At 39.1% G+C, this 27191-nt stretch overlaps 2 protein-coding genes and 1 non-coding gene across 15 annotated transcripts in view; all 3 read left to right on the top strand.

The window, feature by feature from the left end:
- Nucleotides 1-12706, top strand: part of NOL8 (nucleolar protein 8) — a 28710-nt gene extending 16004 nt beyond the window's left edge. For 10 of the 12 annotated variants that reach the window (XM_033236759.1, XM_033236757.1, XM_033236767.1 and 7 more), the window contains 7 exons: nt 2629-2767; nt 3785-3862; nt 7759-8030; nt 9850-9976; nt 10908-10978; nt 11525-11607; nt 12301-12699. In XM_033236759.1, the coding sequence (XP_033092650.1) occupies nt 2629-2767; nt 3785-3862; nt 7759-8030; nt 9850-9976; nt 10908-10978; nt 11525-11607; nt 12301-12351 (821 nt within the window). In that variant the 3' untranslated portion in view covers nt 12352-12699. Of the gene's footprint in view, nt 1-2628; nt 2768-3784; nt 3863-7758; nt 8031-9849; nt 9977-10907; nt 10979-11524; nt 11608-12300 lie in introns of all 12 variants that reach the window. The other 2 variants (XM_033236769.1, XM_033236766.1) reach the window with 2 other exon arrangements.
- Nucleotides 12707-16390: 3684 nt separating this feature from the next.
- The window catches only part of IARS1 (isoleucyl-tRNA synthetase 1), a 78108-nt gene continuing 67307 nt past the window's right edge, over nt 16391-27191 (top strand). Inside the window, exons 1-6 of one of the 2 annotated variants that reach the window (XM_033236784.1) lie at nt 16391-16544; nt 20675-20800; nt 22135-22291; nt 22502-22621; nt 24086-24168; nt 24876-24993. In XM_033236784.1, the coding sequence (XP_033092675.1) occupies nt 20682-20800; nt 22135-22291; nt 22502-22621; nt 24086-24168; nt 24876-24993 (597 nt within the window). In that variant the 5' untranslated portion in view covers nt 16391-16544; nt 20675-20681. Of the gene's footprint in view, nt 16583-20674; nt 20801-22134; nt 22292-22501; nt 22622-24085; nt 24169-24875; nt 24994-27191 lie in introns of both variants that reach the window. The other variant, XM_033236785.1, reaches the window with a different exon arrangement.
- On the top strand, nt 17547-17679 carry LOC117099521. The gene has a single exon (XR_004443856.1). It is a non-coding gene; the product is annotated as a small nucleolar RNA SNORA84 (small nucleolar RNA).

A 27191-nucleotide genomic window follows, 5' to 3' on the forward strand; every position in this document is an offset into this window, starting at 1 on the left:
TTCGAAACTTTTTCTACAGGATCTTCTCCTCTTACCCTTTTAAAAACACCTTACCTCTTACGTGGCTGGCTTGAATGAGCTCCCTAATTCCCTCTCCTAATCTCAGAACTTCTCTGCACTTTTTTTTTTTTTTAATCCTTCCTGAATTAATCTAATCTGCATTTTAGTCCTCACCATTCCTACTTCCTATTACCCCTTTCATCACTGGCATTTTCATTCTTCCCCTTCTAGCTTCTTCCTTTCTCTACACACAGTTAGGTCTTGTGGTCCCAAAAAAGCCATTCCTCTAACCATGCCAGTTTTCAAGTTTCTACTCCATCTCTCTTTCAGTTCTAAATTTGAAGTGAAAAAGTAAATCACATCTAATTCAGTAGCAGTTGGCTATTTATTGAAAACAATCTGTGATTTGATCTTCTCAATTCTTTGAGGTGATTATTAACAGTATTGGACTGTTTCAGGAAACCAAGGTTCAGAGAGGTTTCAAATGAATTCTCTAGGGTCCTCCCAAATTGTTTCAGTGCTGAGATTATAGGCATGAGCCACTGTAACTGTACCTGGCCCTTTTCCAACTTTTGAAAGCACAATGTTTGTCTATTCTGCAAGAAGCAGCACAGCCAGCCTCCATCACCTTGAGCTCTTTCCAGCATTGTATTCTACCTGACTTTCTCACTCAAAACTCCATGCTGAAAACACAAGAATAAACAGAACCTGGAGAATGACCTTCATTTAGAAGGTACAGAGAGGTTATTTTCTTAACTTCTGCCAATTTTGTCTGTTTTCTTACAACTCTTTGGGTATGTGTTCCATCAAAGCCATAAACAACTTGTTCTCCAAGTGCAGTGGCATTGTCTCCAATGACATCCTCTTCAGCTAACCTACAGCATATGTCACTGTTGATCATCTCTTCTTGAAATGTTCACTTTGCTTCCAATTGCATAACTTCCTGGTTTTCTTAAATCTTAATTCCTAATTTTTCTGTTGCCTCCAATAATGGGTTCTTCCCAGGGTTCCGTAAGTCCCTAGAGCTTTAGCCTTCACTTGCACATGACTGTTTTTCAAATCTGGGTCTTCTTTCTTCCTTGCTGTTCTGCTGAGCTAACAACTGGTCATCAATGCCTGTTGGACATTTTCCACAGGCTTTCCTGAGTTTGTGTTAAAACTCAGGAAGTCCAAACCAGTTCTTCTCAACCTTTCTGTGTTGATGGCGTGTCCCTTCTTAGAACCTCCGTTGTTTTTTTTTTCTTTCCTTCTCAACATTTTTTACTTTTCTGGAGACAGGCTCTCACTGTGTTCCTCAGGCTGGAGTGCAGTGGCACAGTCATAGCTTACTGTAACCTCAAACTCAGTCTCTCTAGTAGCTAGGACTACAGGCACGTGGCACCATGTCCAGCTAATTTTTTTTTTTTTTCCATAGAGACGGTCTCGCTGTGTTGCCCAGGCTGTTTTCAAAACTCCTGGCTCAAGTGATCCTCCTGCCTCAGCTTCCCAAAGTGCTGAGATTATAGGCATGGAGCCACTGCACCTGATCCCTTCCCAAATTTTGAGGCACAATATTGTGTCTCAAGTAAGCAACACAGCCAGCCTATAGCACCTTGAGCCTTTTTGAGCATTATATTCTACTTCCCTAATGGTTATTAGATTAAAATTTAAATTGATGTTTTTGATAGTTAAAAGTTGTTGAAATTAGCAGTTCCATGTTTCAACCTAACAGTGTAAACTTTTTGTACTTTATTATTTCAATATATGTGTTCATTTTGTTTCCAACACCCAGCATGCTTTCCTACCACCTCTAGGGATTCAACTTTATCTTTCCTACCTCATAACTCTACCTAGTTTATAAAGCATTTTTTGATTCAGTTAAACACTATCTGAACTTCCTTTGAACTCTTAGAAACTTTGGGGGCATCCCTGTAGAGTACTTAAATCAGCATTTTATTCTAGTTTCTGTTAGTTGGTTATTTATATCCTGCAGTAAATTGAAAGAGTCATACAGGCTTAGACTACTTTGGTATTTCTATAATCCAAACTAGCTGTTTAACTTTATTCTCTGATATTTTTTCTGTTTGTAGTAGTTGAGGATAGTAGCTTGTAAAATTCCATGATGCCTTGGTATGTGTAGGGCATATGGTTTTTTTCCCATAATGCTTGTTATTGAATCAAAGACTGAAACAACTATCCACTAATACTGTCATATCTGACCATTACCATATCTACCATTACCATTTTTCACTGTCTTTATCATTTTTAGATTTACATAATTTAGATTACGTTTAGAATGCTAAAAAAATCAAAGAGTCTATAATCACTGTAGTTATTAGTATCTTGCTCTGTTACATTTGTCAATCTTTGCCTTAAAAGTTTTAGACTTGCTACTGAAAGCCATTAAATTCAGATTGTTTCATAATTAGGAACAGAAGTAGGACTTTTCATTGTCTGGTCGTGCAGACTTTCTGAGTTTGCTATGGCTGAGGGTCTTGGGATATGGAGGTTAGTGAAATGAGGTTAAACTTTTCTTCTTCCTATCTTAATGGATTTTGTACATGTTTAGGTACTTGGTAAATATTTGATGACTGAGACTTCTCAGGCTATGTTTTCCAAGAGATTATTAATTATCCCTTTCCCTCAAAGAGGTAAATGAAAAGAAAACTGCTGAGGAAGAAGAGCTTGCGGAAGAAAAAAAGAAAGCCCTGAATGTTGTACAAAGTGTTTTGCAAATCAACTTAAGCAATTCTACAAACAAAGGATCAGTAGCTGCTAAGAAATTTAAGTATGTTTTATGTTCCATCCCATTCTACCATATCATCCTTTGCCATAAATGTCTTCTTGAACTCACTTTAAAACTAGGCCTCTTTTAATGGCCTGGGGAGGCAGCTGGCAATATGTATCAGAGCCTTAAAATATACTTACCTTTGACCCAATGATTCACTTCAAGGAACTAATCTTAAATGATTTCAGTATTTATACCCTTAGATGTCATAGCAGCATCGCTTTCATTAGCGAAACAATTGGAGAACAGTTTAGTAACTGTAAAACTGTTTATATAAATGTAACTGTTACGGAAATTTCCAGGCATGCAATTTCAAGAGACTAACATAATGAAAGCCCTGTACACCATGACCTAGCTTTTACAGTCACCAACATGTGACCAGTGTTTTCTTCTATACCTTTATGCAATCCCTGCTTTACACAATGAAATGTTTTCTGCAAATCCCAGATAGTATATCATTTTACCTGTATGTATTTTAGTATGTTTAAAATCATTTTAAAAGCTAAAAAAAATCCAGGAAATCTCAAAAGTAGGTAGTTTAAAATATTTTTTCAGCCAGGTGCAGTGGCTCACACCTATAATCCTAGCACTTTGGGAAGCTGAGGCGGGCGGATCACCTGAGATCAGGAGTTGGAGACCAGCCTGGCCAACATACTGAAACCCCGTCTCTACTAAAAATATAAAAATTAGCTGGGTGTGGTGGTGCATGCCTGTAATCCCAGCTACTTGGGAGGGTGAGGCAGGAGAATTGCTTGAACTTGGAAGGCAGAGGTTGCAGTGAGCCAAGATCATGCCATTGCACTCCAGCCTGGGCAACACAGTGAGTCTCCATCTCCAAAAAAAAAAAAAATGTATATATTATTTTTAGTAAGATCCTCGTTATCTTCTTTGATGTCATATGGCTTCTTCTTGCTGCAAAATTAGAATTTTCCTAGTGCTGAATTATAATTTGCTATTTACTTTTTGTATTAGTGTTCTGTTTTATCTCTTCCAACCTCCCCTCCTTTTTTTATGTAGAGACATCATACATTATGATCCAACGAAGCAAGATCATGCCACTTACGAAAGAAAAAGAGATGATAAACCAAAAGAAAGGTAAATAGAGCTACTTCTTTTACCAATAGGATCAAGTAAATTAATCTCATTTCAGACAATTAAAAATGTAGATAGGAACCAATATCCTACTCATTGGTCCCACTGTATTAAGATTGGTGGGGTAGGGATAGTGCAGGTAGAGTTAGAAATTATTGATGTAGTGGAGGAGTTCTTACCTTTTGACAGAGGAATCTATAAATGATATGTACTCCTACTGTAGTATGATGCCTTTTATTTGTATTAGTTTCTTGTGAATTCTGTAACTACCATAAACTTAGTTACTTAAAATCACAAAATTTATTTCTTTACAGTTCTGGAACCTAGAAGTCCCAAATTAAGATACTGAACGGGCTATGTTCCTTCTAGAGGTTCAAGGAAACAAAGCCGTTTTATGCCTCTCCTAGTTTCTAGTAACTGTCAGCAATCCTTTGGTGTTCCTTGGCTTTGAGACCACATTACTCTCATTTTTGCCTCTATCTTCACATGGCCTCTTCTTTTCTGTCTGTCTGTCCTCTTTGTGCCTCTTAAAAGGACACTTGTGATAGCATTCAGGGCCCACTTGGATAATCCTGGATGGTTTATGTCAGGACTCTTACGTTAATATCTCTGCAAGACTCCTTATCTAAATAATGTTAACATTCACAGATTTCAGGAATTAGGACATGGACATAGCTTTTGGGGGGCAACCCTTCAACCATCTAGTGTGGTAGGAGCTTCTGTTTCCTATAGATGTGCAGTCAGTTGGATAAATATGGGGAATATATGGAACAACCAGTAACAGCTTGGTTTAAATCCTTCATTTTCCAACTGCTAGTAGCCATGAAAATCACAAAAGGCAATGTGGTGTCCTGAATTGAATCTTGAAACAAAAAAGACAATTTGTGGAGAAACTGGTGAAATCAAAATGATGTCTGAGTTTAGTTAGTGGTAATCTACCAATGTTAATCTTTTAATTTTGACAATTATATCCCAGTTACATACAATTACATAGTTACATACATACAAAATTACATTAGGGAAACCAAAGTGAAGGCTATTTAGGAACTCTACTATTTTTGTAACTTTCTGTAAACCTAAAATTGTTCCAAAATTAAAGGATTCTTTTAAAAAGAATCACATTTTAGACTAAAGTAGAAGTAATATTAATATTCCCTCCAATGCAGGATATTTGTGTATTATTTCAGATAATCCATATGGAACAAATACGGCTATGTTTACCCCCTCCCTTTACCCCTAAGAAGTCTCATCCCTTTACATCAGCTCAAAATCCAGAATATCATCATTCAAATCAGATCTAGGTACAGATGAAGCTTCTCTGTTACTCCTTAAGTACAGTACTTGAGTGCAGTTCTGTTTGATAAGAAGACCTACGAACTAAAAAAGTAAGTTATCTACCCTTCCTCCAGTATAGAGTGGTGCAACAGGCATTGGATAGCCACTATAGGTACTGTTCAATGAAGGAAAACAGGCACAAAGGAGTCACATATCCATAGTAACTCTGAAATCTAGAGAGACAAATGTTGGAAGGTCTTTGATTAGGACTGAGGGCCTAGGAATAATTCTTGCTGACTATTGACTCGGTTTTCTAGATCATCCTTCTCTTTTCGTAAGTGCTGGCACAGGTTTACAGCTGAGTAGTTTTCTCAACCTGCTTTTTGCTTATAGAAATTTGGGAGTCCAAAAGCCTATTCATTTTGAAATGTTCCTGTACCTACCAATCCAGTCTAGTGATAGTTCTGATAATTCTCTTAAAATCTTCATAGTTTATCTGAATCTTCTTGGAATTCACTGTTAGATGAAAGTCACACATACCATTTTGAGATAAGCCTTTTTTGTTGTTTTTTTAACCTTGGGCTTCTACTGAAACTGCTGAGAGAGAATTCCTCTAATCTCCATAGAAACCCTATTGTTTGAACAACTTAAGTTTATTTTCTTTTTTGTAAAATCTTAGAGACAGGATCTTGCTCTGTCACCTGGCTGGAGGGCAGTGGCATAATCATAGCTCACTGTAGCCTCGAACTCCGGGGCTCAAGTGATCCTCCCACCTCAGCCTCCCACGTAGCTGGAACTACAAGTGTGCAACACTGTTCCTGGGTAACAGTTGGAAACTTCTTATCTCTTTTTAGGGTCTTAACAAAGAATTTTGTTTTATTTTTAGACCGAGGTCTATAAATTTTTCTGTGACAGGCAAGATAGTAGATAAGACTTTGCAGGCCAGATCGTCTCTGCTGTGAAGACTTCCCTCTACCTTTGTAAAAGAAAAGCAGCCACAGACAATATGTAAACAAATGAGCAAGGCTGTGTGCCAATAAAACTATTAATGGACACTGACATTTTCATTTCATATAATTTTTCCATGTCATGAAATGATGTTTGTTTTTCCCCCTGCCATTTCAAATGATGATAAAAAAAATTTCTTAACTTGCAGTTCAGACATAAGTAGGCAGTAGCCTGGACTTGGCCCATGGACCATAGTTTGTCAACCCCTTCTTTAGACCATGTTTTTCTAAGACTGTCATAGAGTCAATCTTTGCTTAGAAGCCCTTTCTTAAATTTCATGTCATTTGCCTTCTGGAGATTAGGAGTCTTCAAAACCATAAATTCCTAGTTCCCTTTAAAAAAAATATTCCTCCCTTTAGTTTCATTCTCTCCTATTTTACTGTAATCAGTAGGATGAAACCAGAATATACCTTTAACACTTCCCTGGACATCTCCTTAGCTAGATCATTTTCCATTTTCCACAGTACACACAATGCAGTTGACAGTGTTGCTAAACTTTCTACCACCATATTACAAGGATTCCCTCTTCTCCAGTTTCCAACAGGATTTACCTTATTTTTCTCTTAAGCCCTTATCTGCAACCTCCTCAAAGGCCATATGGTTTCTACTAACAGTTTTTTCAAGGTCCTTCTGGCTTTTGCTGTGATCTTAGTCTCAGAAGTTACATATCATGACATTAGACTTACACTGTCCATTAAAAGACTCACTAAGTCCAGCCCACACTCAGGGGATAAGGGAATTAACTTCCAGCTCTTGAAGGAAGAAGTTTTTGGACAAATTTTAAAGCCACCACGTGGTGGTTAAATGAAAATCACTTGGAACTGCCTACCATTTTTTATAGAGCTTGGTTTCATAAGAAGCATATCTGTCTTAAAACCTAACCAGGTTGGTGTATTTACTGAAATATTAAAAGTTTCTCTCTTTGAGATGGTCTCTACCACTAAGAATGGTTATTTGGATATCCTGTTCACTTATTATTTTAGGTAATACATTACAAACTTTGGCCTGGTCTTAAAGGAAAAAGGATTTTAATATTTTCTTACTTCAAAATTCAGTATTGGAAACTGCCATGTAACTTTTTGTCCAATATCAAAGAGAAAAGCATATTCATTCCTAAATATAGAGCAGATAGATTTATGGTAACAAAAATTTCATTTCAAAAGAAACTATACGTATTTATAATTCATTTCTATAACTGATTTACAGTTTTACCAGATACTGGTAAAATTCCCAGTATCTTAGGAGTCATGTGGCCTACAGTTTTCATTTTGCCTATGAGGAAACTGAGGCCTAGTAAAGCTAAGTGATTTCTTTACTTACACCCAGCTGTATAGTTTAGGCATAATTTCTGAAATGTAGTTCAGAGGATGATAGAATATGATTCATGCAGCTGTTTGAGATTTGTGTAAAAAAAGCTTATTGGTCAAGATTTTACTTCTATTAGTAGAGTTTTATATGTCGTTTTATTTATTTTATTTCTCTATTAGTAGAATTTTATATCCTGGTTGTTGAAAGGATAGAATTAAAGTTGTCCAGGATTTTTTCTTTTCCTGATTTCGGGAAATTTCCCAAAACTTGTTTCTTTGTGATGCACATGTCTGCATATGTCGCTTCAGCACAGCACAACGGAAACAGAAAACGGAGGAAGCTGGGAAACTACCTGACGTGTCTAAAGAAATGTATTATAATATTGCTATGGATCTGAAAGAAATATTCCAAACTACAAAACATACCAGTGAAAAGGAAGAGGACACAGCCTGGAATGAGGACTGTGGTAAAGAGAAACCTGAGGAAATCCAGGACCCTGCAGCTCTGACCAGTGGCGCTGAGCAGCCCAGCGGGTTCACATTCTCCTTTTTTGATTCGGACAGTAAAGACATAAAGGAAGGTACTTTTCTTTTTTCCCATACTTTTTGATTTTAGTCAGTTTGAACTTAATTGATTGAATCTGCATTAAGTGTAACCGATTTAATGTCAGCTGAAGAAAGGATTCTTTCTTCTACCTAGATAATTTGAGATTTAGTGTCACAGGAGCATAAACACGATGTTCCTGAAGCTGTGATAGAAACTATTTTTGCATTTAAGGAAGCAAACCTCTACTAGCTTCCATATGAAGGGAAGCCAGAGAATAAGGTACAGCATCTTTTCCGTTAGGTAAAAAGTCAGGAAGAAGTATAGTAATTCATATATTTAAATAACTTTGTATCTTAAATGAAGCTGAAGATGCTATGACTTATGGAAAACTAGTGTTATATATAAGATAAAAGAAGATATAAGTAACCTTGGTTTTATACAAATATGCCATATCATCAATATGCCAGTTATTGCACAGTTTATCCCTGAAGATTTGCCAGAACCTAGAGAGAAGTATAAACACTAGTCCATACAGTTTTGCATTTCATTTCAAGAGGTTTACCTCTAAAGGCCAACATGGGCCACAGGTTAAAAAACACCTGACCTGTTCCTCACCCGGGGTTCAAGCTTTCTGGAAGTTCACTGTAGCAGCAAGCAATACGTATACAGAATACACACATACCTAACTACAATGATTCTACTTTAAAGATTAGCAGTTAAAATATCATACATGTGTGTGGTAGATAAATTTTTTTTTTTTTTTTGAGACGGAGTCTCTGTCACCCAGGCTGGAGTGCAGCGGTGCAATCTCGGTTCACTAGCAGATAATACCAACTCTGTGGTACTTTAAAAGGAAGTATAACAATCTAGTAGTTGTTCAAAAATTATTGCAAATAAGACTTTTTTCTTGTCTAAACTGTTGAGTAGAGTTGGCATGATATAAATAGTAACTATAATTTTTCTAACTTTGAGAGCAAAACGTGAGAAATTGACCTTGAAATGAGTCCTAAAGACACCAGCAACTTGAAAGATGTTTTTTAAGTACCTGGGAAATTTTGAAGACTTACGAGGTGATTGTCTTGATCTTATAGCAGTAGTTTTTTCAGCAGAGTCTGCAAAAAGTTTTGGGTATTGAAAATGTAAAGATATATTCCTTTTCTCATTTATAGACAAGAGGGAAACCTGATTTCCCTGTATCATGTTATATTTTAGGTTTCTCATGCTAGCACAGATGCCATGGTTATTTTAGGTGTCATTTTAAAAAATTATATGGCTCATTTATAAACCTTTAGTTTTTACACTTTTTTTTTCACTGCTGTCCTTATCAGATCATTCTAGTGATGCCAAAATTATCATAGTAGCTTCTGAAAATATTTGAAAATCTAAGAAGATGATACTACCTATTTTTTGATACGATTTTTTTTTTTTTTTGAGACGGAGTCTTGCTCTGTCGCCCGGGCTGGAGTGCAGTGGCCGATCTCAGCTCACTGCAAGCTCCGCCTCCCAGGTTTACGCCATTCTCCTGCCTCAGCCTCCGAGTAGCGGGACTACAGGCGCCCGCCACCTCGCCCGGCTAGTTTTTTCTATTTTTAGGAGAGACGGGGTTTCACCGTGTTAGCCAGGATGGTCTCGATCTCCTGACCTCGTGATCCGCCCGTCTCGGCCTCCCAAAGTGCTGGGATTACAGGCTTGAGCCACCGCGCCCGGCCTTTTTTGATACGATTTTAAATTAATGATTAACATATTGGAACTTTAGATATGTCTACATGGTAAAAGTAATCAAATGAATGTGTTCAGAAATACTTGGCTGTGGAGTTACAATCCTACCATTTTTTGTTGTCATAATGATATAGAGACCTACAGAGTTGAAACAGTGAAACCTGGAAAGATTGTCTGGCAGGAAGACCCTCGTTTCCAAGACAGCAGTTCAGAAGAGGAAGATGTTACTGAAGAAACAGATCACAAAAAGTCCAGTCCTGGGTAAGCAATTTGTTTCTTTGCAGGCATAGTTCATAATTTGTAAAATCTGAATTAGACATGTTTAGAAATATTTTAGCTTCTGTTCACATGACGACTAAATTGTCTTATCTCAGCTTTTTGTGTTTTTTTTTTGAAATGGAGTCTCGCTCTGTCACCCAGGTTGGAGTGCAATGGCGTGATCTCAGCTCACTGCAACCTCCGCCTCCTAGATTCAAGCGATTCTCCTGTCTCAGCCTCCCAAGTAGCTGGGATTACAGGCATGCGCCACCACACCCAGCTAATTTTTGTATTTTTAGTAGAGATGAGGTTTCACTCTGTTGGCCAGGCTGGATTGAACTCCCGACCTCAAGTCATCCGCCCACCTCAGCCTCCCAAAGTGCTGGGATGACAGGGTGAGCCACCGCGCCCGGCCCTCTCAGTGTCAGGGTATTCTCTAGCCTTTTTATAATGGAGAGTGTGTTTCCTTTTCCGTGAGATTTGGATAGCACTAAGGGGAAGACAGGATGTGCATGGAAAAGGGAAGGTAGCCTGACAGTGAAGTCACTGGTCTGGAAACAGAATGCTGCAGTTGACTGGGTGCCTACCCATGGGAGGCACTGGCAACTGGGGTAGCAGTGATGGGAGTGAGAGTATCAGCAACCAACACAGGAAAGATAGAGGTTCTACTTAAACAAGTCTTCATTATCAAAGCTTCAGATGGAAGCATGTTAGAGGGAGGGTTATTTTAACTCAGGGCAAAATGTGCAAAATACAAAGCAGATATATTTAAGAGTCTTGCTCACCTGGATTCTAGAGGGAAAAGAAAAAATATAAAAGATATACTTAACAAATAGTGTATTTATGTTTTGAATATAAATATTCTTAAATATTGAAATTAAACCAACCAATATCTATTTTTCTCTCTCTCTCCCTTTGTCCTGTTTCTTTTCAGAGAAGCACCATTACTTGAGAAAGAGACCACTAGATTTTTCTTTTTCTCTAAGAATGATGAAAGACTTCAAGGTCAGTCCATTTTTTTCATCAAATCACGTACATAGAACAGGTAATAGTACAGCTACAATAATTCACATCCAGGAATTTTGACCATTGGTAGTGTCATGTGGTTTAACCCCATTTGTTCACACTGATGAATGTTAACTTGTAAAGCTGTCAAGGACTGAGAACTCCCCACTCCCCACTTTCTTTGCTCACTCATTCTCATCAGCAAAGGCTTGTTTTGTTCCAGGGGCTTCCTTAGATGTTAGGCATACAAAACCCCTAAGTTTTTAGTACCATAAAAGTCCATGTGAAAACTCAGGGTGTTGGTGAACTCATTTCTTAAAGCCTAGCATAAACAAAGTTTCATAATAGTAAATGATATATATAAACAGTAAAAGCAATACTACATTTTTCATTTGGAAAGAAAGAATACTAATTTTTAAAAATAAGTAGAAACTGAGGGAAAAGAATGATCTTAACTAGAATTGGAGACCTTGATAATGCCAACCCTTAGAATATCACCCATTTTAGTAGTAGTTTGCTGCCTCATCTTTCTTGTTTTTCCCCTAGTAGGTTCTGACTTATTCTGGAGAGGAGTAGGAAGTAATATTAGCAGGAACTCTTGGGAGGCCAGAACAACCAACCTGCGTATGGTGAGTGATTGTTTCTCCATATTATTTCCTAAAATAGACATGTTGTTGTCGATCTAGAATTACAGTGCTGAAAGGGAACTCATGAATGGTATAGGTGAGGAGACCGCAGACTGGCTCAATTGAGTGACTGGTCCCAGAGTCCAGCCAAGTCTATTAAGTAATAGGAAAGCATCAGATTTTTCAAGACTGAATTGTAGTTCCCATTATAAACACTTAATGCCAAAAATGCCAATATCCCCTGTTCATTTCAAAACAGCACTTTCAAAATAGGTTTCCACAGCCCTGGCAGTGAGAATAACCTAAGTTTTACTTCTATCTACTGAACATCTTAAAAACAATTTGTTTAGGCCTGGCGCGGTGGCTCAAGCCTGTAATCCCAGCACTTTGGGAGGCCGAGATGGGCGGATCACGAGGTCAGGAGATCGAGACCATCCTGGCTAACACGGTGAAACCCCGTCTCTACTAAAAAAATACAAAAAACTAGCCGGGCGAGGTGGCGGCGCCTGTAGTCCCAGCTACTCGGGAGGCTGAGGCAGGAGAATGGCGTGAACCCGGGAGGCGGAGCTTGCAGTGAGCTGAGATCTGGCCACTGCACTCCAGCCTGGGTGACAGAGCGAGACTCCGTCTCAAAAAAAAAAAAAACAAAGAAAAACAATTTGTTTATTATTAACAAAGCCTTCTTTTTCCCCCTAGGATTGTCGGAAGAAACATAAAGATGCAAAAAGGAAAATGAAACCAAAATAATAAATGTCGGTTGGTTTTGATACTGAATGTGAACAAGGCTCACCTAAGGAAACTGACCCAGAAAATAGTTTTAGCTGACAAAGAAGAAATTTCAGAGTGAAGGAATTGTAAACATCTGGCTGATGGAATATCATTCTGGTTGCCATCTTTTTCTGTGGAACTCCTCTGCATTTCTTCCTAGTTACTTCAAAAAATTAAATTCCACTTCTTAAAAAAGGAAGCACAAGATAGTCCTCGAAAATACTTTTTGTCTATAATCTTTGCCCTCTATCCTGAGTAACTAATGGACATCTTCTCATGCAAGGTTTACATGAAGCCTTTTTTAATCAATGGGTCAAAGTACTTGTATTTTCCAGCTTAGGCTTTGTGTGAATCATAGGCTATTTGAAATGTTTATTTCTGATTATGTCAAATACACCTTCCATTTTGTCATTTTTGTTTAAGCTGATGAATTACATGTCAACATTGAGTTTTATACTTGTGTTTTGGTGAATAGCTAACTGAAATATAGGACATTTCAGACCAACATCATATAAGAGTTCTGTGAGGACCAGGAGAGGAAGCCAAATATAGAGTTATCTTGTCATTGGCCTCTAGGAATTAGGGAACAACATCTAGATGCAGACCAATCCCAAAATTCTAATTAAACCAAAAGCTTATGAAAAATACCAAGTGTCTGAAAGATAGGTAGTCACTATTAGGAGTCAGGACCCTGAGCCCAAATAAGGAAACATTTAATATTTCATTAAATAAACCAACCTGCCTAGATTTCAAGACATGCCTCCTTTCAAAGCGGGCTCTGTGTGAAATAGTATTATATAGGCCCATAACAGTGGCTCAAACCTCTAATCTTAGTACTTTGGGAGGCCGAGGTGGGCAGATCACCTGAGGTCAGGAGTTCAAGACCAGCCTGGACAACATGGCGAAACCTCGTCTCTACTAAAAATACAAAAATTAGCTGGGTGGGGTGGCTCACACCTGTAATGCCAGCTACTCAGGAGGCTGAGACAGGAGATCACTTGAACCCAGGAGGCAGAGGTTGCAGTGCCGAGATCACGCCACTACACACCAGCCTGGGTGACAGCATGAGACTCCATTTAAAGAAAAAAAAATAGTATTACATAGACAGTTCCAAGGGCCTATCATTGAGCCATGATGTGTGTACCTAAAATTAGTGTTTATTGATTTACCTATGCTGAATATAAACTCTCAACTGTTGGGATTTCATCTGGTGTGTTAACCATTATGTCCCCAGTGCTTATGCTCAGTATGTGTTTTTAATAAGGGTCCAAGGAACTAAATAACTTGAAGAGTCATTCTGGATTCCTAGGTTTCCAAAACTTTAGACTTCAAGGAGAGTGGGGATAACTACACAGCAGGATAAATAATTCACACGTTCTACCTTCTCTTGATGTAGATCACAGTTGTACCTTATTTTCTACTGCTGCATAGGAAATCATCTCAGTAACAATCATTTACTCACAAATACTGCAATTTGGTCAAAACTCACTACGGACTGTTGATCTGTGCTCTGTGTGCTTTCGTTGGGGTGGTTCAGCCAGGGCTACAGGATCTGCTTCTAATATGGCCCACTCAGTGCCTGTTCATGGGCTTCCTTACAGCATGGCAACAAAGCTCTAGAAGTAAGTATTCTCAGAGGCAGGAAGCAGATGCTGCCAGTCTCTTAAGGCCTGGCTCAAAAACTGGCTCAGAGTCACTTCACTGTATTCTATAGGTTTAAACTGACACACACACCCAACCAGACTGAAAGGGAGGGGACACAGATCCTCACTTCTCAGTGGGAGGAGTGTCAGAATGTGTGGCCATAATTTAAATCCGGCACATGCTTCACAAGCAGACAAATAAGTAACATCAACTAGCCTTTCCCACCCCCAGTTCCTGCTCCCCAGATAAAATCACCTTCAGCAATTTAATTTCTCTACTATTTATCTCCATGTTTCTACCTAACATGCTTATGCTCTGATTTCTTGATTTTTTCACTACCAGACACCACATATTCTGAAGAGGTGAAAAAATTATTCACCTCTTCAGTCCAAGTAATATATTTTGACTACAGTTAACTTTTTGGCTGGAATTTTTTCATTTGCTTAACTTTTTCTAGATTTAGTCTTCCCATACCTTCCAACTGTGGGACATGATGAGGTTTCTCTTCAAATAGCCTGATCAATCCTTTATTCTTTAATTCATAGTACTTCCCTCCTCCCTTTTTCCCTTTTCCTTCCTTTCTGCCTTTGTTACGTGCCCAGACAGGCCACAGTACCAGGTGTTATCAGTACCAGCTCACATTGCTTTCCTTATCTGCAGAGACCAGCTCTAGCTCATTACAGACACCCCTTCCCCCTTTCCCCTCTCTCTTACATGCCCACCTTATCTAAAGAAAGTTAAAATGTTTAACCAACCAGGATTAGTTTAGATTGTGAGGCCCAACTCCAGCCAATGGAGAAAAGGTACAGGGGCAGGGTTTGCGTCAGGGAGAAAGGCTCTGGTGCCCCTTTGTTCTGGTGTGCTCTCACGGTGACTGGCCAAGAAGAAGCACCCCTCTGCGCAGAAGTCAATTGCTTTGCTGAAAATCCTTTTTGAATGTTCAATTTCCTTAGGATTTTGAGCATTATTTCCAACACAATAGTACTATTAATATAAATGTTTCTCAATCAAATTTTTAAATAATTAGACTTGGCCTACCTCACGTTTGTCCAGGAGCCCTCTGTCTGGCTCTAATCTGGGCTCTCTGGATAGGTGACAAAATTGAACCGAACAAGGTGGCAGGAATGTGAAAACTTCAAACACATTCCAAATACTTTCAGTTAATTAACAAGATTTGCAGCTACTAAATTACGTATGCTATGTGAGTATAATCATGGAACATTGGGTTACCCCTGTGACGGAGGACATGAAACCACTTTAATCCTTCACATGGCCAAGATGGTAAGTAAAGTTGAATATATGCTAAACAGACTATCAAAATGTTCCTAAACTTAATAAGATACTGCATTCTACCTATTCTAGGCCAGATCAATTTTTTATATCCCTCTAATGGATACAATAAGCAGTAACTGAACTACTCCCAATTTGGCAAGATCCAAAATTTTCTTTAGAGGCTCTGGGGCCAAAGCCCGAGGTCTACTGCCCTTTGCAAGGCTCCAGATTTGAACCAGCAGATCAGTAAGATACCAAGCAGACTCATAGCAATGAAAATAAGTATGCAGGCCTGGTGCAGTGGCTCATGCCTGTAATCCCAACACTTAGGGAGGCTGAGGCAGGCAGATCGCTTGAGCCCACAAGTTTGAGAGCAGCCTAGGCAACACAGCAAGACCCCGTTGCTATAGAAAATACAAAAATTAGCGGGGCGTGGTGGCGCTAGCCTGTAGTCCCAGCTACTTGGCCAGGGATGAGATGCGAGAATCATCTGACCCGGGGAGGTCGAGGCTGCAGTGTGCCATGACCGTGCCACTGCACTCCGCCTGGGCGACAGAATGAGACCGCTTCTTAAAAAAAGAAAATTGTTTCTGCAATGTTTTCATTACCGGAAACATTTTAAGTAAAATAATAAAACTTTTAAACCTGATTGTCAGGCCCTTCCTTCCCTTTTGTTATTATCGTTTCACGTAGCCATTTATGACAGGAGAAGCGGCTTTGGGGTCAGCGGCTCAGGGCCCAAAAGTATAATTATTAAAGCCATCTCTCCGGAAATTGCTGTTTGTCGATATGAATTTTAGGTACAAAGTGTCCAGTCACATAAATACAAACGCAAACAGGATGAGGCCCCGACCTCGGCGCCCCTTCCCGGTGGGCCTTCACCTACACAGACGTGCCCACAACCCGAGGGCGACCTCGGTCTACAGTACTGGAACGGATACCACCCGCACGCACAGTACCGCGCTCAGCGCCGGTTCGTTTTCCAGGCGGAGCCGCAAAGCCAGCAAGCTCCACTGTCGCACCAGACGGACGAGTGGGCGTAATCATGTCCGCGGTGACCAATCGGCGCCTGGCTTGTTGGCAGGTACCAGGCAGCGCGCACTGATTGGCCGGTGCGAAGCTGGCCGCCTTCCCTGGATCCCGCATTTTCAGCGCGTTGCATCACCTCCGCGCGCCGGGTCGCAGCTGGGAAGCCGGGAGAATTTCTTCCAGGCTTGTTGGCCTGCGGGGCTGTCCAGGCACGGGGGGCCTCTCAGGTACGCTTTTTCTTCCCTGCAGGATCCGGCCCTCAAAGGTGAGGGTCCCGCACGCGTTACAACCCCGAAACAGTAGCAGAAGATTTAATTTTTAAAAGAACGTGTTTCTTCGGGACTTGCCATTCGTTCGTTTCCAGCCTTAGGAATTTATGGTCGCCTTTTTGAATGAGTGGTGTTTGAAATGAGTAAAATCTTTTGAGAGTGATATACATGCTATAAATTGGTATAGCTGTGACTTTATGTATAGGTAGTACTTTTTTTATATGCCCTAATTTATTACCTTTAATGGCTGCCTACTTGATGTACCGTAATTTACTTCAGTCACCCTATTTAAATTGTTTTCAGTTATTTGCCTGCAGAAACAATTATTCGGTGAATGTCATTGTATACGTATTTTGTACATTTGCGTGAGTATACCTGTGGAGTCTATGTTAATAGGATATAACTAAATTGAAGAAACGTTTGAGATCGTCTCACCTTCAGGTTACATTTGACTTAATAGATTATGAAGACCTGAGAATAAAAGGGGAAGCGGAAATTGATTTAGAGGAGAATGAAAAGAGGGAACAGAAATAGACTTATAGGTAGGATCCACATGACTTGATGATTAATTGCATGTGTGTATCTTTTGAGCAGTGTCGGGGTGACTCAAAAATGTTATGCCTAGGTAATGGGAAGAGTATTGGAAACGCTAATACGGTAGAGTTAAAAAGGGAAGCAATTGTGGAAAGAATTATGAAATTGTAAACAAAACATGGTTTTAGTGTGTGTTTCCAAAATATATTGAGGCAAAATAATATGAATTAATGTGAATAATATGTAGTGAATATTAAGGAAGGTGGTCTCGAAATGGCTGAACGGGAAGTTGAGGTTAAGATGACCTGAAGGAGTTGTGGAGCGGGGAACAGTGAAGGGCCTGGATTATAATAAGAGGGAAGCAAAGGGGATGGAGTCCCTCTGCACAACAAGGTTGTTGTGCAAGGTTAACCTGCCCTGTCCCCTGCCCTGTGGTTGCTGGATGTTGTTGTGCATGTACAGCTCTCCAGTGGATTCGATGGGCCATAGCAATCCTGTGATTTATGCATGGAGGCTGCTTCTCCTCAGCAGCTGCCATAGCCCGGTCACTGGTACATGGTTCTTCCTGAATAGACAATACTGTTATACTGAGTCTTTATGCTTGGCATAATAGTGCAGTGATTCTTAATCTTTGGGGAAAGTAGAGACTCCCTAAAAAACACAGTAAAAGCTGAATGAGCTGGCTAGGCCTAGTGGCTCACGCCTGTAATCCCAGCCCTTTGGGAGGCCGGCACAAGAGGATTGCTTTAGCCCAGGAGTTGAAGACCAGCCGGGGCAACATGGCAAAACCATGTCTCTACAAACCACCCCTCTCCAAAAAGAAAAAAAAAAAAAAAAAAAGCTGAGTGTGGTGATGGTGATGCATACCTGTAGTCCTAGCTACTTGGGAGGCTAAGCTGGGAGGATCACCCGAACTCAGGGAGGTCAAGGCTGCAGTGAGCCGTGTTTGTGCCACTGCACTCCAGCCTGGGTGACAGAGTGAGACACTGTCTCAAAAAAAAAAAGTAATGGTCCTCTTCTCAGAAAGCTTAAATCTTATTTTCTCAAAAACAAAAAATCAGATAGATATTCCTGAATAATTGTCAGAACAGTGCAAGAGTGGTGATGTTCAGACTGTGATGTGAATGCTCATCGGACCCTCAGTATCTTGCTAAAATGCAGGTTCTGACTCCTAGGTGCAGGGTGAGACTGGTAAGTCTGCATCTCTAATAAGCTCCCATAGATGTGGGCCATAGTAGGACCAGCCCCCTGAAGAGATTAGAATGTGTTGGTATCTCAAAGTCTGTTGGTCTTCAGATAACAATCCCATAAGTCTGAGTTGGCCTCTAATAAGGTACCCAGTGAACCTAAATAAATCAGTAAATGCACAAACACTTACTTTGGTCCTTGAAAGGCTAGAGGTTATAGTAAGAGTTGAAGATCTAAAATGCCTTGCAACTTCCTTTTAATGGTATACTGTGATCAGAAATAGCCATTTCAGTTAAACAGCCCAACCATTCTTGTCCCATTTTTTCTTAAACTTAGAGGCACTCACACATCTGAAAAATTAATGAGGGTAAAAGAAAATGAAAGTTACTACTTTCACAGACTTTTTTTTGTGTGTGATAACTTGAATCAATAACTTGCTTAGACTATGATGCTTTTAATGCTTTCAAAACTGTTTGAGGTATGTAGCAGTGTGTCTTTTCCTGTAGAGTTTATTACCCTGGACTGTTGCGTTTCTTGAGTACTTAAGATTTTTTATCTTCTCTGTTTGTTCTCTTATTAGCAATTCTATCCCATTCTAATCTGATATTGACTTGGAAAGCTTGTCACCCACCTTGTTAGAATTGTTAAGTAAATATAAATAGACTTTGAGAAGGAAAGGTCTCAAGGGTGGCTCGCTAGATACTTAAGTCACAGATTGATCAAGTGTCTCTGCCTGAGGTTATTAGTAAAACATTGAAAAAGACACTTTAAGATTTTTCTCACTAGGGACTAAACCAGAAAGGTATAGGGCTCATCCTTCATAAAAATCATGAATAAGCAATAAGAAGGGTAAAATGGAAAATTGGCATCTATATTCGAATGTGAGATTCTCATCTTTTTAGCTTTAACATTTTTAAAGTTTTACCAGTTTTCCTCAAAGAGAATATGAAGTTACTTCAAGAGAACTGATTTCTGTCATGTGAGTGTAGGTAAGAAAATTCTTAGTTACTTTGAGATATTTTTCTTCAGATTATCAATGAGTTTTTTGCACCATCAGATAGAATTGCCGAGATTTTCTTGCTTACTTTTGGAAACATTGTCTACCATTACTGAATATTAAATAATACCATGTACCCCTCCCTCACACCATGTACAAAAATAACTCAAAATGATTTGTGGCCTAAATGGAAGTGAAAAATCTGTAACCTTGTTTAGGTAATGGTTTATTAGATGACACGAAAAGCTCAAGCAACAAAACTAAAGATAGACGAATTGGACATCATTAAAATTAAAAATCTTTGTGCTTCAGAAAATGCCATCAAGAAAATAAAAAGATGGCCCACAGAACAGGAGACAACTTTTTATAAATCATATATCTGATAAAGGATTTATATCCAGAATATATAAATAACCCTTAAAACCCAACCGCAAAAAGAGCCCAGTTAGAAAATTGGCAGAGGATAAGTAAGTATCCAAAGTGGATACACAAATGGCCAATAAGCACATGGAAAGACGCTCAGCGTCATTACTCCCTAGGGAAATGCAAATCAAAATCAGGAGATACTACCTAACATCTCCTAGAATGACCGTAATCCAAAGATGGACAATAAGATGTGCTGGGTAGGATCTGAAGAAATTAGAATCCTCATTCACTGCTGAGGGAATGCAAAGTAGTACAGTCACTTTGGAAAACATTTTGGCATTATCTCAAAAAGTTAAATACAGAATTATCATGTGACCCAGCAATTCTTCTTCTAGCTACAAACACAAGAGAAATGAAAACATAGATCCACACAAAATTTTACACATGAATGTTCATAGCGACGTTATTCACAGTTATCAAAAAGTAGAAACAATACAGGTGTCCAAGAAATGATGAATGGATAAACAAACTGTGGCATATTCATGACATGGAATACTATTTAGCTATCAAAAGTAATGAAGTATGAATATATATTATTCATGGATGAGCCTTGAAAACATGCTAGAGAAAGGAAACCCGATGCAATAGGCCACATATAGATGATTCTTGTAAATGTTCCCATTTATATGAAATGTCCAGAATAGGTAAATCGACAGGGGCAGAAAGAAGATAAATCGTTGCCACTGGCTATGTAGAAGAAAGAGTGGGGAGTGACTACTAATGGTTTTGGGGTGTTTTGGTGGGGAGGGGAGGTTGAAAACGTTTTGAAATTAGATATTACTAGTTATACTACCTTGTAAATGTGCTAAAAAGCCACTGAATTGTACACTTCGTACATTACAGTATGTAAATTGTACATCAATATACACCCATGTTAGTAATATGGTACTCTGTTATTCCTAGATTTCTCTTTTGACACTAATAAATTTGATTTCTTTTGCAGCAACAAAATGGTTCAACAAGTTCCAGAAAACATAAATTTTCCTGCGGAAGAAGAGAAAATCTTGGAGTTTTGGACTGAATTTAATTGTTTTCAGGAATGCTTAAAGCAATCAAAACATAAACCACAGTATGTGAATTTTTTAGGTTAAGGGAAAGTCCTTAAGAATAGTCATTTTTTAGACTGAATTCCATTAAAGCAGATACTGTCTTTTTGTTTTGTTTTGTTTTTGAGATGGAGTCTTGTTCTGTCACCCAGGCTGGAGTGCAGTGGCGCAATCTCTGCTCACTGCTACATCCGCCTCCCGGATGCAAGTGATTCTCCTGCCTCAGCCTCCCAAGCAGCTGGGATTACAGGCGCCTGCCACCACACTGGCTAATTTTTGTATTTTTAGTAGAGACAGGTTTTCACCATGTTGCCCAGGCTGGTCTCAGACTCCTGACCTCAAGTGATCCACCTGCCTCGGCCTATCAAAGTGCTGGAATTACAAGTGTAGCCACCATGCGTGGCCTAAAGCAGATACTTTTTATTAATCTTTCTTTCTTTCTTTTTCTTTTTTTGAGACAGATTCTGGCTTTATCGCCCAGGCTGGAGTGCAGTGGCTAGATCTCAGCTCACTGCAAGCTCTACCTCCTGGGCTTATGCCATTCTCCTGCCTCAGCCTCCCGAGTAGCTGGGACTACAGGTGCCTGCCACCTCGCCTGGCTAGTTTTTTTTTTTTTTTCAGTAGAGACGGGGTTTCAACGTGTTAGCCAGGATGGTCTCGATTTCCTGACCTCGTGATCCGCCCATCTCGGCCTCCCAAAGTGCTGGGATTACAGGCTTGAGCCACCACACCCAGCCTTTATTAATCTTTCTATTCCCAGAATCCCCCAGCTGTCTGTATAATGTTTACTCAGTAGTAGATATACATTGAATGAATGAGTTCTCATTTATTAGGGTAAATTTTGTGTCTTTAAAAGATCATCTGAGTAGAATTTATGTCACCCTCTGTGTCACCCTCTTTCCGCCTTTATCTTCATCACCACCCTCATATAGGCACTTATACCTAAGTACCCCATAGAAGGCTACTATAGTAGTCCTCATTCACCTGAAAGACTAGTCCTTTAATCACTGTTTTCATTGTATATCTCCTCTGGTCAAAAACTTTCTGAGAGAGGGGTTTATTGCCGTATTTTACTGATGAGATAACTCAAGATCAGGATAAATAACTTGCCTTATGTCATGGAACTAATAAATGAAAAATGAATAATCAAATGGAGGTGTCTGCAGCTTTACCGCAATTGTAGCCTTTCTGAAGGCAGGACCACCAGTAAATATTAAATCAATTATGTCTGTCAATTTCCTGATCATGCTGCTTTTGTCCTTCCTAAAGACTCCACTATGACAACAGCTATCTATAGAAAAATGCTTTAAATTTTGATTGTTTTTAAATGACTTGATATAGTTTTATTACCTCTTAGATTTACCTTCTATGATGGTCCTCCTTTTGCAACTGGACTGCCTCACTATGGACATATACTTGCGGGTACAATTAAAGATATAGTTACAAGATATGCTCACCAGAGTGGGTTTCATGTTGACAGAAGATTTGGATGGGATTGTCATGGCTTACCTGTGGTATGTTTGAGTATCCAGCTTTATAATTTTCTGATTTTTTTATAAGCATTAGATTTCATGTAATACGTTCCAGTATGATGAATGTTGACTGTCAGACTTCTACTTCATTTCTATAGTATTTGTAGTTTGATTTGTTTTGTTTTCTAGAGTTGCATAGTTGCAGTTGTTTTCATAGGGCAAAGTGTTAACAATCTTATCACAAATTTTCAGGAATATGAAATTGATAAGACACTGGGAATCAGAGGACCAGAGGATGTGGCCAAAATGGGGATTACAGAGTATAACAATCAGTGCCGAGCAATTGTGATGAGATATTCTGCTGAGTGGAGGGTATGTTGGGTTATTTTCAGTAGAATGAACAGAAAATGTAGTTATTAAATGGACATTGAAATGGTTTGTGGTCCCTTGTGCTTTTTTTATTAATTTATTTTTTGTAGAAAAAGTATTAGCTTCCACCTTCAACCCTGTTACTTAAACTGTTAGCTTAGACTGAACCATCTCTTTTCTGACTTCTGTGTGCCTAAATTGGTCTAACTTTCTTGAATGATCACCAATAGGGAAAAATCTGATAAGTATAACATAGATATATAGGCCTTTTCTTTTTTTCTCAAATACTTTTTTCATTTTTTTAACTTTTCATTTGGAAATAATTTGACTTATTAAACAATTGAAAAAGTAGTATGATGAGTTCCCCTATATCCTTCATCCATCTTTCCCAGCTGCTAACATCTTCAGTAACCATAGTATTAATAGAATTTTCAAAAGCAGTTGCCACATTAATTTTTATTTCTGGGCCGGGCGCGGTGCCTCACGCCTGTAATCCCAGCACTTTGGGAGACCGAGACGGGCGGATCACAAGGTCAGGAGATCGAGACCACGGTGAAACCCCGTCTCTACTAAAAATACAAAAAATTAGCCGGGCGCGGTGGCGGGCGCCTGTAGTCCCAGCTACTAGGGAGGCTGAGGCGGGAGAATGGCGTGAACCCAGGAGGTGGAGCTTGCAGTGAGCCGAGATTGCGCCACTGTACTCCAGCCTGGTGGACAGAGTGAGACTCCATCTCAAAAAAAAAAAAAAAAATTTTATTTCTGACCAATCACATATTGCCTTCAGTTGTCGTGTCTTTTTAGTCTTCTTGAGTGTGGAACATTTATTTAGTCCTTTGTCTTTCATGGCCTTCTCACTTTTGAAGATTGCAGAACAGCTATTTTCTAGAATGTCCCTCAGTGTCTGAGGTTTCCTGATTTAGGTTATGCATTTTTGGTGATAATGCCACAGAAGTGATGCTATGCCCTTCTCAGTGCATCATATCAGGTGGCATGTGTTTTTGTTATGTCTCATTGATGGTGATAACTTTGTTCACTTGGTTAAGGTACTGTCAGCTTTCTGCTTTGTAAAGTTGTAGGTTTTCATTTGTAATTAATAAGTATCTTGTGGGGAGGTTCTTTCCAAATATTCTTTGTCTTGTCATACATTCACTTATTAGTTTTAACATCCATGTATGGTTTTTGCCAGTAATAATTATACCCGTGATATTTGCCAAGTGTTGGTTTGGGTAGACTTTTATAAATGAATATTTATACTTGTAAATAATGTTTTGTGCATGTAGGATGAATGCCAAGAAAACTGGTTCTTAACCTTATATAGTATGTTGTTGGCAATATAGATTTACTTGTGCCATTGATTATTCTATTTTCTCAAAATGTTCATATGTGGTGACAATAGAATTAAACAGACGTTGATGTAAAATTATAAATATCATTGTCTAATACTGTTCTAATATTAATATTTTAAAGTCTACTGTTAGCAGACTTGGCCGATGGATTGACTTTGACAATGACTACAAAACTCTGTATCCACAATTCATGGAATCTGTGTGGTAGGTTTATTTAAAATTGTAAATATGATAAATATTCTATAAATATTATGTTGTATTGATTATTGGAAAAGTGCACTAGCATGAATCAGTTTATTTTTGAGTCCATCGTTATTCCTCTGAAAATCTTTGGGAACAGGTTTGTTTTTGAATGTAGGACTTTTCTTGTTATTTTTTTGAGACTGAGTCTCGCTCAGTTGCCCAGGCTGGAGGGCAGTGGTGCAGTCTTGCCTCACTGCAACCTCTGCCTCTCAGGTTCAAGCGATTCTGCTGCTTCAGCCTCCTGAGTAGCTGGGATTACAGGCGCCCACCACCATGCTTGGCTAATTTTTGTATTTTTAGTAGAGATGGGGTTTCACCTTGTTGGCCAGGCTGGTCTCGAACTTCTGACCTAGGTGATCCACCCACCTCAGCCTCTTGAGGTGCTGGGATTACAGACGTGAGCCACTGCGCCCCGCCTGCCAATTGCTTTTCTTAGTTAACATTATGTCTTAAATATCATTTGATATCAGTAGATATTAGCATTTTAATGTCTACCTGATGTCTTACTGTATTGATCTGTTGTAATTTACCGGCCGGTCTCCCAATGGAAGACGTTGTTTTTTCACTTATTTGGCAGACAGAAACTCCAAACAGAAAATGGCATAAGTGATTGCATTTTCAGAAATAGAGTTTTGGTTATGTAATTGTGAAACTCCATCTGTTACCAGGTGGGTCTTCAAACAACTCTATGATAAAGGCCTTGTTTATAGAGGTGTGAAAGTCATGCCCTTCTCTACGGCATGTAACACTCCACTTTCCAACTTCGAGTCACACCAGAATTACAAGGTATGTGAAATGTAGAGACATGATTCAGCATTGAGTTCTGTAGGTGGAAGTTGAATAGTTACGATCACAGTAGGTATTCCCAAGTACACCCAGTGTGGAATGTTGCCCACGGCATCAGCCACTTTGGCCACTTCTTACTGAGTGCTGAAAACGTTGCCAGTTAGTATACAAAGGCTCTGTTAAGATGAGGGATTTTTTTTCCACATTGGATTTATGATGTATCTTAATGTGGTAGGTTTTGCTTGTTTTCACCATATTTTTGTGCCTCTCTGTTGGGTTGACAGCTTTGACATGCTTCCCTGTAGTCATCATTTCTTAAGGGTTGGGTAATTTTATGCCTTATCTGGGACCTCATGGTATCATTTATTTGTTAACGGTATTTGGAAAAAAATTAATTTGAGGTGCCAAATGGTATTATCTTTCCTCTGATGAAATACAATCAGTTGTTGTTGTTGGTATGATTGAGGTGTTTAGACTTGTTTGATGTTTACAGGGTATACTGTTATACCATATCTAGACAGATACTAAATACTAGTGAGTCTTCTGAAATGTGAACTATCTCTTATGTGTGTATACTGAGTTGTTTTCCGTTTTGAGAGTTTATCTGACCCGCTGCTTTTAAAGGATATTTACTTGTTTGGAATTCTTGTTTCATGGCCTAGGTTTGAAAATTACATTAGTAAAATTTGCCTTACAAAGCATTTTTTATTTATAGAATGCTTTCACATATCCTGTTTGATTGATCTTTGTAAATCCTTGTAAGGCAGGTATGATGATTTCTGTTATCTCCTTACTACCTCTCTGATTGTACTCATGTTTGTATTTTTTTAGTAAAATATTTTAAACACTTAACAGTGTAGAGAATAATACAGTAAACACAAGGTTTCCAAGGCTTACCTTTGTCAAATCTTAGTATATTGTTATATTTGGTTGCTTTTTTTATTTAGTTTTGTTTTTGAGACAGAGTCTCGCTCTGTCACCCAGGCTACAGTGCAGTGGCATGATCTCGGCTCACTGCAACCTCTGCCTACCGGATTCAAGCAGTTCTGTGCCTCAGCCTTCGGAGTAGCTGGGATTACAGGTGCCCACCACCACACATTTTTAGTAGAGACAGGGTTTCACCATCTTGGCCAGGCTGGTCTTGAACTCCTGACCTTGTGATCCACCCACCTCGGCCTCTCAAATTGCTGGGATTACAGGTGTGAGAGACTGTGCCCAGTCTATTTGGTTGCTTTTTAAAAACACTTGAATGTGGGCAGTTTCAGGGACATGCAAAAGTAGACAGAATGGTATAATTAATTTCTGTAGGCCCATTAAGGCTCCCAGCAACCAATGACTGGCTAATCCTGCCTCATTCGTACACGTATTCTTTCCCAGTTTCGTCCCAATTTTGAAACAAATGCCAGATATCAAATTATTTCATCAAGAAATAATCCAATATAGATCTTTCATAAAAAATCATTGTCTTCTTTAAACATTGCCATATTAGCATTCATTCACACCTTAAAAAGTCATTAGCAATTACCTTTTTGTTGTTGTTGTTGTTTTTGAGATCGAGTCTCACTTTGTCACCCAGGCTAGAGTGCAGTGACGTGATCTCGGCCAACCACAGCCTTGACCTCCCGGGCTCAAGTGATCTCCCATTTCAGCCCCCTAAGTAGCTGGGACTCTAGGAACATACACCATACCTAGCTAATTTATGTGTTTCTGTAGAGACGGTTTCACCGTGTTGCTTGGGCTGGTCTTAAACTCTTGGGCTCAAGCAGTCCACCCGCCTTGGCCTCCCAAAGTGCTGGGATTGTAAGTGTCAGCCACTGCACCCAGCTACCTTTAATATTTTTAATTTAATATTATTGAATTATTTAATTCCTGAACATTATCAGTTCATATTTCTAATGGTTTAATCATTTCCCAAGGGGTTATATTTTATTTTTTGTTTTTTTTCAATCAGGATCTACCAAGACTTAAATACATGGTGACTGTTGTCTTTTTAGGTCTTGTACACATTTCAGTTGGTTTTACAACAAGTAGTGGAATTACTGAGTCAAAGTATTGTTTGTTTTAATTTTTATTTTTTTGAGACGGAGTCTCACTTTGATGCCCAGGTTGAAGTACGGTGGTGTGATCTTGGGTCACTGTAACCTCTTCTAGATTCGAGCAATTCTCCTGCCTCAGCCTCCCGAGTAGCTGGGGTTATA

The sequence above is a fragment of the Trachypithecus francoisi genome, unplaced genomic scaffold, assembly GCF_009764315.1.
Source record: "Trachypithecus francoisi isolate TF-2019V2 unplaced genomic scaffold, Tfra_2.0 Lachesis_group16, whole genome shotgun sequence".
NCBI classification, from domain to species: domain Eukaryota; kingdom Metazoa; phylum Chordata; class Mammalia; order Primates; family Cercopithecidae; genus Trachypithecus; species Trachypithecus francoisi.